At 32.0% G+C, this 15,951-nt stretch overlaps 1 protein-coding gene across 1 annotated transcript in view; it reads right to left on the bottom strand.

Annotated features, from left to right (window-relative positions):
• The window catches only part of LOC132715409 (focadhesin-like), a 96,092-nt gene that overhangs the window by 41,708 nt on the left and 38,433 nt on the right, over window positions 1-15,951 (bottom strand). The window contains exons 6-8 of the mRNA XM_060698404.1: window positions 5,240-5,449; window positions 1,692-1,779; window positions 1,015-1,202 (exon numbers count right to left, since the gene is read on the bottom strand). Of these exons, the coding sequence (XP_060554387.1) occupies window positions 1,015-1,202; window positions 1,692-1,779; window positions 5,240-5,449 (486 nt within the window). The remainder of the gene's footprint in view (window positions 1-1,014; window positions 1,203-1,691; window positions 1,780-5,239; window positions 5,450-15,951) is intronic.

Below are 15,951 nucleotides of genomic sequence, written 5' to 3'. Positions count from 1 at the left end.
TTCCTATACAGATTCATTAAAAACTGTCAAGGAGTTCTGTAGTAAATGTCAATAAAAGGCACATTTTACAACAAAACAAGGCATCCAATCAAAATTTCCCACTTTCAAGCATGTGCACAGGTAAGCTAAAAACAAAGTTTGCACTGAAGAAACATTTTGCAAATATTTTTTTCTAACATTGACTTAATTTGTAATTTTCCTCTTTGATTTAATCTTAAGATGGCAAAAAAACCTTTGCACACAAAAATAATTTTGTCTTTTCACAAAAAATATTTTATGAGAAAATCACTGTCATTGGCTGAAATCATTTTTTGTGTGCAATCCAACGTTCAATGCTCGAAAGTGAATTCACCCTGAAAGTGATGAATTCATGTGAAAAGCTTTATCAGCGGTTAAAAAGTATGGAGTAGACACAAAATGTAGACTTTTTAACACTTGACCTTTAAGTGTGACCTTGGGGGTTGCAACCCAATATTTGCGCTCTGCATATTGTCTCATAAAGGTGATCATTTGTGCCAAGTAATTTCAAAATATTTTCAGCGGTTTAAGTTATGGAGAGGACAAAAAGTGTTTTGGACTGACAGTTATATGTTTATACAGACAGACAGACATCCATCTTAACGAGAGGACACATATTGGGTACTTCTTTTGATTAAAAGTACCCAGTAAGACCATAGAAGTACCTAACAATACTGACGGAATGAATAGAATATACTGTTACCTATTGTTTTTGGTAACCAACAAGTGTCCATTCATTCGCCCATACGGACGGACAGATGGAGGCCATTCCTATAATCCTCTCCTTTTTTTGCGGAAGGGGATTAAAAAAGTGAAAAAAATGTCCAGCTTGCAATACACAAGTATTTTGTTGAGATTTAGTCCATCTCACTGGCCCTGCATTTCAGGAATTTAGAAATCCAAAAGCCAAAGTTCCTGCTATTCCCTGGGTATGTGGGTCAGAGAAATACAACTGACTGATGCATTATGGAGCTTACCATCTGAACATATGCTTACTTGAGATGAATTCATTTGGTATTTCTCCAGCAGACGTATGACATCAGAAGCCAGTGATGTCAGCAGTTTATGCTGTGTTGTCATGGTAGCAGTCTGTTGGGTTGCTATGACATTAATGGCTGCCATTGACACCAGTCCAGCACAGAGAGGGTTTAAAATTCCATGTCCATTCTCCAAAACAGCTTTCACTGTCAAAAGTCAAAACATTAATACAAAATAAAAACAGTACTTTGAGCACTGCAATACAGTATAACCTTTATAGAGCAACACCATTTAAGAGGAAAATATCTTGATTGTTGTTAAGAGATGTTGCTCTTCAGAAGTTAAAGCTATTGTGAAGTCTTACTTTGAGAAAAATTTAAACAGTTATTATAAAGAGGTAGTCTCTCTGCAAAGGGCCACTCTACAATGGTTGCACTTTATTTGTATGTTTGAAATTGACTTACTTTTTATGAAAAAATTATACAAGCACTATTTTATGGAATTTTTACTGTTATTTATTTAAAGGCATTGAATAAATTGGTCTTAACTATTTTATACCAGAATGAAACAATCATAAATGTTTATATATTTTCATATTATAAAACAACCATATCACACGACCTCATTTAAGTTCAGTTTAATACGATTCAGTATAAAAAGGCAAAAAAGCCAAAAAGGCCAAAAGAAATACCCACCTATCTTTAGTAGAAGAATTTTATCATCATTAGATGCCTGCAGAATAAGCTGGGCAAGAGTACAAATATTCACATCCGTACATAGTACCTGGAAAATGTAACAAAATATTCACATCTGTACATAGTACCTGGAAAATGTAACAAAATGATCTTTATCTGTACATAGTACCTGGGAAATATAACAAAATGATCTTTATCTGTACATAGTACCTGGAAAATGTAACAAAATATTCACATCTGTACATAGTACCTGGAAAATGTAACAAAATGATCTTTATCTGTACATAGTACCTGGAAAATGTAACAAAATATTCACATCTGTACATAGTACCTGGAAAATGTAACAAAAAGATCTTTATCTGTACATAGTACCTGGAAAATGTAACAAAATATTCACATCTGTACATAGTACCTGGAAAATGTAACAAAATATTCACATCTGTACATAGTACCTGGAAAATGTAACAAAATATTCACACCTGTACATGTTACCTGGAAAATGTAACAAAATATTCACATCTGTACATAGTACCTGAGAAATGTTACAAAATATTCACATCTGTACATAGTACCTGGAAAATGTAACAAAATATTCACATCTGTACATAGTACCTGGAAAATGTAACAAAATGATCTTTATTTGTACATAGTACCTGGAAAATGTAACAAAATATTCACATCTGTACAAAGTGCCTGGAAAATGTAACAAAAAGATCTTTTTCTGTTCATAGTACCTTGAAAATGTCACAAAAAAAAACTTTCTGGAAAATGTAACAAAATATTCACATCTGTACATAGTACCTGAGAAATGTTACAAAATATTCACATCTGTTCATAGTACCTGGAAAAGGTAACAAAATATTCACATCTGTACATAGTACCTAGAAAATATAACAAAATATCCACATCTGTACATTATATAAGTGCCTGGAAAATGTAACAAAATGTTCTTTATAAAACAGTGAAATTTCAATAAATATTAACTGAAATCATTTTACCAAACAGGTAAAAACATGAATATCTGTGACAATTCACACAAAGGGGCATCAGTGGCTGTGTGCCTTCAAACCATTTGCTCCTAACCACTGTGTGTTTGAATATGACAGAGACTTTGGATCCTTTCATATGAGGAAGCTATCAAGCTAGCCTGTGGAACATTGGTGGTTCCACTCAGGTGCCAATTTGTGCCTGAAATAATACATGGAAGGGCCTCCAGGGGTCTGCCTCCACCAGTAAAGCTGGAAAATGTTATCAAACAACAATGAATGGCAGTTATAATGGCCAAGTGAATAACATGTCTGACTAGTAATCTAATGATTGCTAGGCGCATGGATTGAATCCCAGTCATGGGCAAGTTGTTGTTTCCATGAGCAAGAAATTTTACATCATGCTACACTGGTGTACAAGACAGATTAAAGTGTCTATAAGTTGTACTTCCTTCACAATCAACAAAAATTCGTTAAACAAGTAGAAAATGGGAGCTCCCTCGAGCAAACTCAAAACAAAGTTTAAAAGTGAAGATTGCAGACTCGGTTTCATAGAGTCCATTCTTGAGTGATAATGGGAAGTGCAACATCCCTCACGATCCCGAGATCACTATAAGCTGAACATGATCCCTGTTTTCCGAAAACAACTATGGCCTTTTTCCCACGTAAATTTGCTGATGCTTACCTAAAGACATAAATATATAGGCAGAAAAAATATATTTATTTAGCTAATAATTAGAATTTTTTGTCTGGCTGAATTGACTTATGGTAAATTCGCCATCTATTAACCATCGTTTCCCTTCATCTGCCACATAAACTAATAAAGGCTATTCTCCTTCCGTTTCCAGGTATTAACCAGTATCAACCAGACAATATAATTTGTTTGCCATGTCATGACACAATATTAGAAAATATGATGAATATTAAAAGTGAATTAACATTTGTTTTTATTTTGCAGTAACAGACAATGAAATTGAGAGATACTGCTGATGCTAAATTACTTCTTAACAGTCATAAAATTTAAAATTGTATCAAAAATTGTTTTGTTCTATTATCTAAGTTTGTTGATGTTATTTTAATGGATTTGTTTACAAGATGTCACGTGTTTTCCTATTCCTTATTGTATTTGCACACTACAACCATAAATTCCATTTCTGGGAATTAAAAAGCAAATAGTTCCTGATTGGTAAGGTATTCCTTAAAAGTGCTCTGTCAGTACTAAGCATTATCCCTCTCCACAATAAATATCATAAATGAACTTATTTTTCAATCTGGACATGACCATTTATCATTTTTAGAGAAAATTATATGAAAATTTATTGACTGAATAGTGAACAATGCAGACTATGATCAGACAGCATGGACGTGCCAGCTGATCTTGGTCTGCACTGGTCACTATGCCCTTCCAGCTGGGTATGGGTTAAAAGTGCACTAAGTAGTCAGCAAGCAATAAATTAAGATTTAAAGATATTTGTTGTTATTTAGGAATATAAAGTAGGCATACTGGCAATCATTTTAGTCTGCATTGTACAAGCAAGAGTGCTGGTTATCAATTTATATTACACAGAAAGCCGGACTGAGAAGAACTGCTGAAACTGCTGCTATTTTGAACTATGAGTAATAACTCTTGGATTTTTAAAATCGCAACTTCAGAGAGTCGAAGATTTGCTGAATGTATATGGCCAGACACAAACATTTATATGAATCAAATCAAATCCTATCAATATTATAACCAGATGCCATTTAAAACAGGGTGACTCAGACTAAATATAGTTAAACTAATAATCTTGTTCACCTTCCCTAATAAATGACTAGTTTTGGCTATATGGTGAACTATTATCAAAATTTAAAGCCTAGACAACATATTGCTCAGTTCAATGCTTTCTGAACGGATTCATTTCAGGTAATTTGTTGTTGTTTTCTTTTCCAGAACTTCAAGGATGTCTGAAAAGTCTAATAAAATCTGAATAAAATAAATCAAGTCTGTTTAAAAGGATTTAAAGCTTGTTAAACTGACTGTAAGCAGAATAACTAGAGCCACTGCCAAGCGGTAGGCCATACTCAACTTGTTCTCATTTCTAAAGTCTTGGAAGACATATAATGTAGTGAAGAATACTCCTAGAAAAGATTATGTTTCTAAAACACTGCACACCCTTTTAAGGAAGACAGGTAATACATTGTTCACCTTTTAAAAGAAACAAGGCTTATCGCATTTATATTACGGATAATATGGGCATAAATAACAACTTTGCAAAGAATCACAAGGTTAAACTATATTCAAAATTTCAAAGATGTGAGCCTTAAGGATTTGGACAAGATTTTTGCTTAAAGATTTTGCTCTTGGTTGCCATGGCAACAGCAATTTTGCATATGATTAACTTTAATAGGAAATCATGCATGGTCATCATTGGTATACTTCATTCAATTTGAAGCAGTACTTTAGAAAAAGATTTTTCCCTGAAAATGGACCACACATGATGCACACTGCAGGACAGACACAGGACGATCACAGCAAGAGGGCCGTCCATATGAAATCTAATTACTTTTCTACATTGAACTCACCTCAGGTGTGTGTTTAGACATTTCCAGGACAGCCAGGATTAGAGAGTAACTGTCCAGATTCTTCTCCTGATATATCTGACACAGTTCAAGGACATACACACTTATCCTGTTACCATGACAATGGTCAAGACTTTCTGCATGGTTACCATAGAGATGAAGAAGTTGAATACAATACTCCGCTGTTTCTACAGTATTGTCTGCAGTGTCAACCTGTAAAATAAGACTTTATTAATGAATGATTTTTTATCTAACATAGAAGCAAAGTGATCTGGATTGATAAATGACAATATCAAACAAAATGTTATACTGAACTATTTTTAGCACCAAAATACATGTAATTAAGAGTAGGAATCTTTAAGGTACTTCATCCTAGTGAAAGATTGGTTTTATTAAGTCTGTCCCTGGATAGTTAGTTTAAACTTATTTTATTCCTCATATTACAAGAACAAATTTTACATGACATTTACTATCAATATAGAGAGACTGGAAGCAACTGAATGCTTATTTAAGTCTTGTCCCAATTCATGGACAGAAAATGCGTTTAATATCACGTAACAGTTCCAAAATGAAAGATGAAAGATAAGATTAAGTTCATTTAGAATCTCATAGGATAAGTATTAAGTTACATAAAGTTGCTAAAAACTGTTAAATTTTCATGAGGTTGTAAGTGGTGTATCAATTGCAAATTCAAACATTTTGAGAAAGTCTTATTGGTGATCCGATGTAGTCATAACACTGTGTACAGTTCACTTCAGCTCAACAATTCCTAAGGAATTTTATGTGCAATAACACAATAATCTGATAAATGTTTTGATTACATTATTTCGCATCAGCAAATTGACCGTCTGCAATTTCCGTGACAGAGAGACAGGAAATTCTGAGGACGTATCACAATAATCGCATCAACCAATGTTGTTATAAGTTTACTTTTGGATTGAAGAAATAAATGCCACAAATAACAATAAAGGTTAGTATGAACAGGAGCGCTTCAAATGTGGGGCAATATATACTCCTTTAGAGAAATAAAAAATACTCTGGAATAAAGAGTAGTTTGGGTTTTTCCAAGCTAATCCAGGGGTACAAACAGACTTATACAGTCACAGCTTGGAAAATTAGCGCAAAATTTTGATTTATCTATTGTGAATGAAGCTACTGCAGTAAAAATTATGTTTGTACCGAGGGATTAGCTTGGAAATCCTCACATTTGTCAAATTCCAGATGACAACTTTATTAGGGTAAAGGTCCATTAATGAAATTTGTTTGAAACATTTTTTTTATATTAATTATCTCTTAACAAGAAAAAGGAAATTGTTACAAAAGTTTTTATTGTAGTAGCACTAATGATTATTAAGTAATTATTTGAATCTAAATTTCTTTTGTTGCAAAATCTTGAAATAACGGTGCATAACATTGGCAACAGGTAAAGACTAAATCCAGCATGAATGTACTAAAAATATTGTTATCATCATCCAATTCAATTTCAAAGATGGAATAACAATTGCTGGAACATATCATCTCCTTCATTAGTATTTTTTATAAAGTTTAGTCTGGCATTAATAAGTTTATATTAATAAAGCATGTACTTAATTATTATTTTCTTCCATGAATTATGTTACATCGGTTTTTATATTTTGGAACGCAAATAATAACATGTTATCAAGGGAAATGAAACAGTTAATGGATTAACGTGCAGAAAATAATTTAACATATGAAAAACATGATTTTCAATAATTTCCAGACATTATTAATTATCTTCCTTATACTTAAATCTTCACTCCAATAGTTACAGTAAAACCTGTCTTACAGAACACATTTCTTCCTGACATTTCAACACTCTCATCATGAGATCTTTTAAAATTAACAATTTTATTAATTAAAAGCAGAACATATTGCAAGTTGCAAGTGTCATGTTCACTTTGTTTGAGGTGTAAAGGGGTGGGTTGACACTTAAAGCCACCTTCAGCTTTTATTTTCTGTTGGAAAAATAATTCTGTGTTGTTTCAAACTAAGTATTTCAGTAATTTTATCTTGGAAAAGTGAATCATATCACTGTTAAGCCTTCTTCAAAACAGTGTCCCAAAATCTATTTATAGCGCATCATGACATTTGTTTCTAAAAATAGAAGATCTGGAAACAAATCGTTAATTGGCTTGACTTGTTTAAATTTAGAGAGCAGACCAGTAGAACAGAGGTATCAAGGCGCTTCCTTCTTGTTTCGTATGCTATCATCCGCAAATTGCATTTTCCACCTTGATTATTTTGATTTGACAATTATATGAAACGATTTATCTAAAAATAACATATTCAACCTTTAGAAAAGCTGAAGGTGCCTTTCATTACACCATTTCTTGTTGTACTAGCTTGATTCAAACCAAAAACAGTAATGTCAGAATAAGTATTTAAGATAGCATGCAGTCCAATCAATTTTATTTAACTAATCATTACAGAAACCAGTCACTTTTCATCACGAACCCGTCAATTTTTCTTTCCCTTTTCTGAGTCATGTGATTGAAACTGAGCTAGTGTACCATAAAACCAAATAAACAAACAAAATCTATCAATTGAAAGTTTGATGAGTCCATGCAATAGTGTATCAGAATACATGTATAATAAATAAAATAACACTCTTTGGTGACTGAAGCTTTTGTAAAGAAAACCCTATCCAATTTCTACTTTGTCAAAGTAAAGAAAAATCTTACAAAAAAACTTTGAAAGAAAATGACAAAAGATTTGCATAAGGATAGGATATAAATCCATCAAAGTGACAGAAATATTCAGAAGAGTATCAATCTAAACTTTGTTCATAACATATATCAAATGGCCATTGTTGTCTTTCTGAATAAAATAATTTGACAAGTATATGACATTATATCTTCAGATAATAGAACTTTCTGGTGAAAGCTGCAATTTATTACATTGCCCCGAGAGGCTTTCATATTCATCCTTCAGTGACTTTTCTTAGTTATTGAAAAAGAAGTCATTTCACAGGCAAATGCATTCTGAATTATTGCGTATTAATATGAAAATAAATCTATCCGCGACTAATTTTATTGCCTTCATTACATACATCTATCATTATATGTAACAAATTTGATTGAAAGTATGACAACTGAATGAAAATTGTGCCTATATCGGAGCAAGTTTTTTGTCATGCTTATCATGTGCACTACTTTTCAGCATGGAAGGTCCAGATGTGCTCCCGAGACAGTGTATTGGAGACAGTGTTTTGTCTCATCTTGACCTTTACTACATTTATCAACAAATTACCCATACATCTTAAGACAGTCTCTCAAGGGGCATTAACAATCTTACCAAATATTCATGATTTATAACAGATTTCCATCAATCTACAGCAGTCTGAAGATTGTGACATTAGTTCCCCTTAAATAATCTCGACTTTTTGAAGAAATAGGGCGCCTATTTTGCTTTTGCATTTAAAATTGTCCATTGTAGCATGAATATCAAGCCAGCCTTGTCAGATATTTTGCATGTGCAGACATGTCTGCAGTTTCAAGTCTATGATGATTGGGAAAGTCATATTGCTATGCTGGTGTCTTTTATTTCTGACCTTTGTCTTTCTCAAAGTGACCTTGACCTTGGTCACAAGGGTGTGAACTTTGTATGCAACGCTCATGCTCATACTGATGAACGTTTGTTTAAAGTTATGTTAAATCTCTTTATGCATGTAGATGTTTTGCCACAGACAAGCATTATACTCTGACCTCTAATTGCTGCTTTAACTTCAGATAAGCATATGCAAGTAATCCAAGTTTTAAAATTGTTTAAGTAATTGAAGATTTGTGAATGTGTCATTAAAATTACTCAATGTAAGTTTAACTTAAACTCATGGACCTACTGCAGATTATTTGCAGTATCTGTACTGTTAACTGATTTACAAGGCAAAAATGCTAATATTCTGTGTAATAAAGAAATTATTTTTATTTTCATCCAATAATAAGAATTTCTGGTGACTGCAGGTAACAATTTGCTTCAATGCCTGGAACAAAATTATATTTTTCCTTCGTTGGAGTATTCTCAAAGAAAAGTTAAGTAATTTTACTGATCACTAGTTTCCCTTAAATTACTTTTTTATGTTCCACTTAAATGATACATATATTGCACAAGACTAAAGATAATTGTCTTAAATAGAGAAAACTGTTTGCTTTATTTGTTTAGATGTCTTTCACCATTACCTTGATGAAACCACCCAAAAAATGATGAGCTATTCAAAATTCACAATGTAAAGAAGCTTTTGATTCAATAAAAATTGCATAATCACTAGGAAGGTAGCACTTTTAGGAGGTCACAATTAAATTAAGCAGCCATTATAAAAGTGCAAATTCAATTGTCAAAACTTTGTTAACATTCTGCTCATTAATAATACCACCACAGAAAGTCACAGATAAAATATCTGGTAATCATACTGTCAGCAAGAAATAAACATTTTCTATTTCTAAGATTAAAATATTTTTAAAACTGAAAATCCATATTTAAGATCTAAACTAGCACCTTTATGCACGTCACATTATAATTATACTATTACGGGAAAATACCGGGATTATACATGAAACTGTTAAGTTTATCATCACAATATGACGCATGTTAACAATGTCAGTCACACAAGAAACAGTTGTATCATAGTTTGGAGACCTTTCTGTTGAAAATATGTCAGGGTTAAATCGTATACATATACAAAATGTACATGCACAGTGCGTTAACTGGAGTGCGGGTATTAGTTACCCGCACTCCAGAGCATGCTCATTGATTGGCTCATTTTTGCTGGGGTTTACATATTGTGATGGCAGAGAAAGGGAAAGCGACATAAATATCATATTCAGATGTTCGTTCATTGGTTCATTTTTGCCGGGGTTTCATATTGTAAAAACAGGGAACGTGTTTTTATGTTTGACCATGATACAAAAGAGAAAGAACACCAAAACACTCGGTAATCTGATTAATACTCGGGGGCTACGCCCCCTCGTACAAATCAGATAACCTCGTGTTTCGGTGCTCTTTCTATTACTTGTAACTTGAAATGATCACACTTTCTCATTTGTCTACATCTTGAGCAGTAAAAGTGTATGGGTAGTCTACGCTTAATCAACTTTTCAGGCACTGAGAATACAGACCCAAGTAAAAGTCACAGGAACTTGAAATTCTATCAATATTAATGATAATATCCAAAATATACCCCCTATACAGTATAAATAAACACAAGGAATGAAACGCCTTTTCCCCACCCCAACATAATCTACCCCAAACAAATCAACAAAACAACGGATCAAATTAATCTATCGGGCCATTTCAATAAACAATACATAAATGCATCAAATACCACTGATAACTTTTTTAATCGCGTAGCTATGAAGGAATAATTCAACATTTTCTGATTATTTCCCGTGATCTGAGTTTGTCGCCGACTCCATTCCGTGACGTCACTGGATTTTGATTCGAGGAGAATAAAATTGTTTAAAATTATTTTAAACATGTTCCAAAAAATAACAGTTATGTATTCAACGTTTACACAAATTATTCTACGCAAATAGATTTAAACATCTTTATGTAAAAACTTTTTAACAAATTTCTTTAATAAATAAATTTGAAAGGGAAACCCCAAACAAGAACGGTAAATCTTTGAAATAGTACTTTCGTTTTCAAAAAAATATTTTAGTACTCTATTTGATATGCCCCAGCAAATAAATTTAGTCATATCGTGAGAAAGAATTAGTCATTTGTTCTAGTTTGACAATATTTTACCTGCAAACTTGTTATTTTTGAAACTTGTTATAAATAATTTTAATAAATATTATTCTCCTCGAATCAACATCCAGTGACGTCACGAAATGGAGTCGGCGACAAACTGAGATTGTGGGAAATAATCAGAAAATGTTGAATTATTCCTACAAAGCTTCTTGATTAAAAAAGTTATCGGTGGTATTTGATGCATTTATGTATTGTTTATCGAAATGGCCCGATAGATTATTTTGATCTTTTGTTTTATTGATTTGTTCGGGGTAAATTATGTTGGGGGTGGGAAAAGGTGTTTCATTCCTTGTGTTTACTTATACTGTATAGGCGCTGTATAGGGGGTATATTTTGGATATTATCATTAATACTGATAGAATTTCAAGTTCCTGTGGTAAAAGTGCATACATCCATTACTATACATTGTAATAACACTCTCTGAAAACTGAATCTGGGAATCTCTATAGTCAAAATCATGCAGCTTAAGTGATTAAACTGTTGGCCTTGATTTCTAATCCAACAAGGAGTGCATTATATTTTGATGCATAAGCATTTTTTTTGTGTTTAGAAATGCAAAATTGTGCAATAAGTTATTGATATAATGGAATCTATAACTTTGAAAACTTTTTCAATAAAAGGAATTCACTAAAGACAAAATAGCATGCATTAGCAACAGTTTTCATTATTAATCTAAAATAGAAATGTTTTCAGAGCTGTTTCTTATTCAAGATTAAGTATTTTCTCTAATTTATTTTGGTAAATTACGCTAGGAAATCTTTAAGATATACTGTAAAAGCTTTGCAGAAAATAGACTAATAAACCCGTCATTCCTGCTTAAACTTAAACTAAGAATTCTTATAAAACCCCAAAGGATTATTATCAACTCAAAGAAACAAAATACTTTATATACATAGATTTGGCTTTACAATGGAAGAGGGATTTTTTTTTAAATATTACAATTCAAATTTCAAAGGCAAAATAATTTTCCAATATTCAAGGGACTTGAATATTTATAACTATTTTAAAGAAATATTGTACAATTAACTATTTTAGGAAAAATGTGTGTGGGACTAATTTTTACTTTATGGCATTTTATTGTCAAAGCCACCAAAATAACCATGTTTAAAGTTTTTACCCTGTAAGGAAAAATGAATCACTCACAAACATTTAAGAGAACTAACTGCACTTGTCATGTTCTTGATTCAGTGAATCAAAGCATATCAATGATATATTAATATTGAATGACAAATATCGATGATACACTAATATATAATATTATATAATACATTTTCAAATCATTAAAATTTCAGTAAAATGCATGTTCTGTTAATAATTTTATTATGAGTATTGTTTAAATGCATATTGCACGATTTTTTTTCCCGACCATCTATTGTCATCACTGTGACAAAATATGTCTATTAAGGCCTCAACAGACGGTAGGATTTTGAAGTACAACACCAATTAAAACTAAGATGTACAGACAAATCTTAATGTGTGAAGGCTACTATTTCTCGATTTCGGAAACCTTATGTCGAGATGTAAGGGATAGGACATGTTCTATTTTGAAAATCTTGTCGTACCGATTTTTACAGACCTCCCACAATGACAAGTAACAGATAAGCAAATTATCTCCTGATAATGGATGTAATGAATGAAATTCCAGAACAATTAGGGCTAAAAGGTAAACATAGTAGTAAGATGGGGTAAAAATGATGTTGAAAAACTCTTCAGGAGACCCAAAGTCGTGTTGTGTTCGAATCCCAAATTATTCCGAAAATGATTATGTCACGGTATTGAGTTGTTCTCTAATAACATGACTTTGGGGAGGGGAGGTAGTTTGTAGGCGGCCACATAGCTTAGTCAGTAGAGCCGCAGTACGGTATTCCGAGGGTCCCAGGTTTGAGTCTCGGTCAGGCTTCACATTAAAAATATATATATATATATATATATATATATATATATATATATATTTTAATGGAGGTGTTTCAATCTTTACTCATGGCGAAAAAAAGTATTAAGTGAGTATAGTATGTAAAGGATCAATGTAAAGGGATCCTTTTTAGGGGAAACCTCAGAAGATTCTTACAGTATAGATTTACCGTCTGAATGCAAGTGTTGTATAGCTTTGAAAATTGTACATCTTATCTCTAATTAGTGCTGTACAGCTAAATCCTACCGTCTGTTGAGGCCTTTACATACAACAGATAAGTTTTAGACATGGACACCTGCTTCTGTATGTATACAGTATTATGTTTTAGGTAAATGATAGTCTGAATATTGTTGATGACCATTATAAAGCCCAGGTTTTTGAACAATGACAACCATGCACCTATCATAACAGCTCAATTATTTTCGACATGATCCAAATCATGCATATAATACAACTACATAATTATGTAGTGCAAATGCCATAAAAATTGATCTAAAGTTTGCATCAATTATCCATTTTCAAAATCAATTTGTCTGAACTTCTTCAAGGCTAAAATAATTCTAACAAAGCTATTTCTCATTAATATCATTTTTGTTTTAAGAACAGTATCTAAATCTAACACCTTAAAGTCTAGATTGAAAAAAAGAGAAAAGATTAGAAAAAAAATTTATTGGAAAAAATCTTATTTCACATATTACGTCATAAGGGAGCAAAATAATCTCAGTTTTAATTCCTGTTTGTGGTGTTTTACATGTTTAAACTGGCATCATAAATCTCATGTCATGGAATGATTATTTATATTTTCAATGTTCTTTTAGAATGTTCTTTCCAGCAGATAATGATAGTGTCAATGATATATAAACCTTATCTAAATTAGAACTATGAGAGAAATTGCCGCAACAAACATGGACATCCTTCATTTCCTTTTACTATCCTATCTCAGGAATTATTACATGCTCTTCTACAAACACATCATTGGCACAATAAACTTTTATGGTAAAGCTAATAATTGGACTTTCATTAAATGCATCTTGTATTTGCAAAACTTTCTGCTGGTTTCTGATAGCAAACATTTACACATAAACCTCTCAATTCATTATGATAAAATAGTAAATATTTATAATTTCATTTTTTTCTAATAACAGCACTTAACCATACAATGTTAGTTAAACTAGACTTATTTAAGACTTGTATTTTATAACACAAGTGAACTGATTTATGGACAGCTTAGAGGCTCAAACAACCATTTTTTTGTAAAATTAAAACCCTTGTCACCATATCACTTAATCAAATGAGCTTTCCTCCCATTTATTTGTTATCTTTCCCTTCAGTTAGTGAACATTTTCAAATATTAAGTATGATGAATAAAGATTTTAATTACATCATTTAGGAATTACAGAAAGATTTATTACTTCAGATAGCCAGTAAAATTCTAATGGATAATTGTTCAATCATGTTTGTTTTTCAGAATGGTTAGATCATGTGATTAAAAACTTTTTTTTTTGTGCATGTGTGTTCACAAAACATATTTATCACATTTCAATAAACATATTTTGGAATATTTAAGGCTAATGAAATTTTGAAGAATAAAAATCTGTGCAGTTTGGTGATAAATAATTTTCTCATTACCAATAACCAAACAATGAACACCGTTTTACACACACTCCAATCAACAACCCCATATTTTTTTTACCTGGCAACTAAATTCTGAGAATTTACAACCCCACGAAATTGCCTTTAGTTGGCAAACCATGAAATTTTATGTCCTCGAATTTAAATGATTTCACAGAATCCAACAAAATTGAATTATAATGCAATATTCAACAAACTGCCCAACAGATTTTACTTGTTACTCTCCATCATTACTTTTACTTGATTCTCCACATATAACTGTACAACTTCTCAACAATAATAACATGAATTAACAGAACATCATGATTTATTTTGTAACAAAATAAAATATGCAAGAGGAGGGTTATCACACTAATGACACTCAAATACTTTACTACACAATTCACACCTTGTTGTGTAATGACACTCAAATACATTTACTACACAAATCACACCATGTTGTGTAATGACACTCAAATACATTAACTACACAAATCACACCTTGCTGTGTAATGACACTCAAATACATTAACTACACAAATCACACCTTGCTGTGTAATGACACTCAAATACATTTACTACACAAATCACACCTTGCTGTGTAATGACACTCAAATACATTTACTACACAAATCACACTGTGTTGTGTAATGACACTCAAATACATTTACTACACAAATCACACCTTGTTGTGTAATGACACTCAAATACATTTACTACACAAATCACACATTGTTGTGTAATGACAGTCAAATACATTTACTACACAAATCACACCTTGTTGTGTAATGACACTTAAATACATTTACTACACAAATCACACCTTGTTGTGTAATGACACTTAAATACATTTACTACACAAATCACACCTTGTTGTGTAATGACACTTAAATACATTTACTACACAAATCACACCTTGTTGTGTAATGACACTCAAATACATTTACTACACAAATCACACCTTGTTGTGTAATGACACTCAAATACATTTACTACACAAATCACACCTTGTTGTGTAATGACACTCAAATACATTTACTAAACAAATATAACCTTTGTTGTTTTTAAAGAGACAATCATGTTGCTGACTCATACAAGTAATTGTGTTAACAAAACAATCAAATGTCTATAATTACAGACTGATTTTCCTCGTTTTTTAACCCAGATCTCTTGGGCGAATCAGTAACAGGACAAATGGTTTAGGGATGTTCCATGCAATTGTTGTCATGGTAACGTATCTAGTCTGTCATGCAACTGAGACCATCTGTCCCCAAACTGAAGACAACTAGTTTTCTTATTGTTGCTGTAAAGATTTATTTATTTGTTGACAAGACTTTACTATAATAACAACAAATGGCCCATGGGACCAGAATAATACATCCAGATTCATAAAGAACATCTTATTTATGATATCCTGTGTGATCAA

The sequence above is a fragment of the Ruditapes philippinarum genome, unplaced genomic scaffold, assembly GCF_026571515.1.
Source record: "Ruditapes philippinarum isolate M1 unplaced genomic scaffold, ASM2657151v2 ctg2652_1_1_1_1, whole genome shotgun sequence".
Lineage (NCBI taxonomy): Eukaryota > Metazoa > Mollusca > Bivalvia > Venerida > Veneridae > Ruditapes > Ruditapes philippinarum.
The sequence above is the reverse complement of the archived record's forward strand: the minus strand, read 5'-3'. Positions and strand labels throughout refer to the sequence as shown.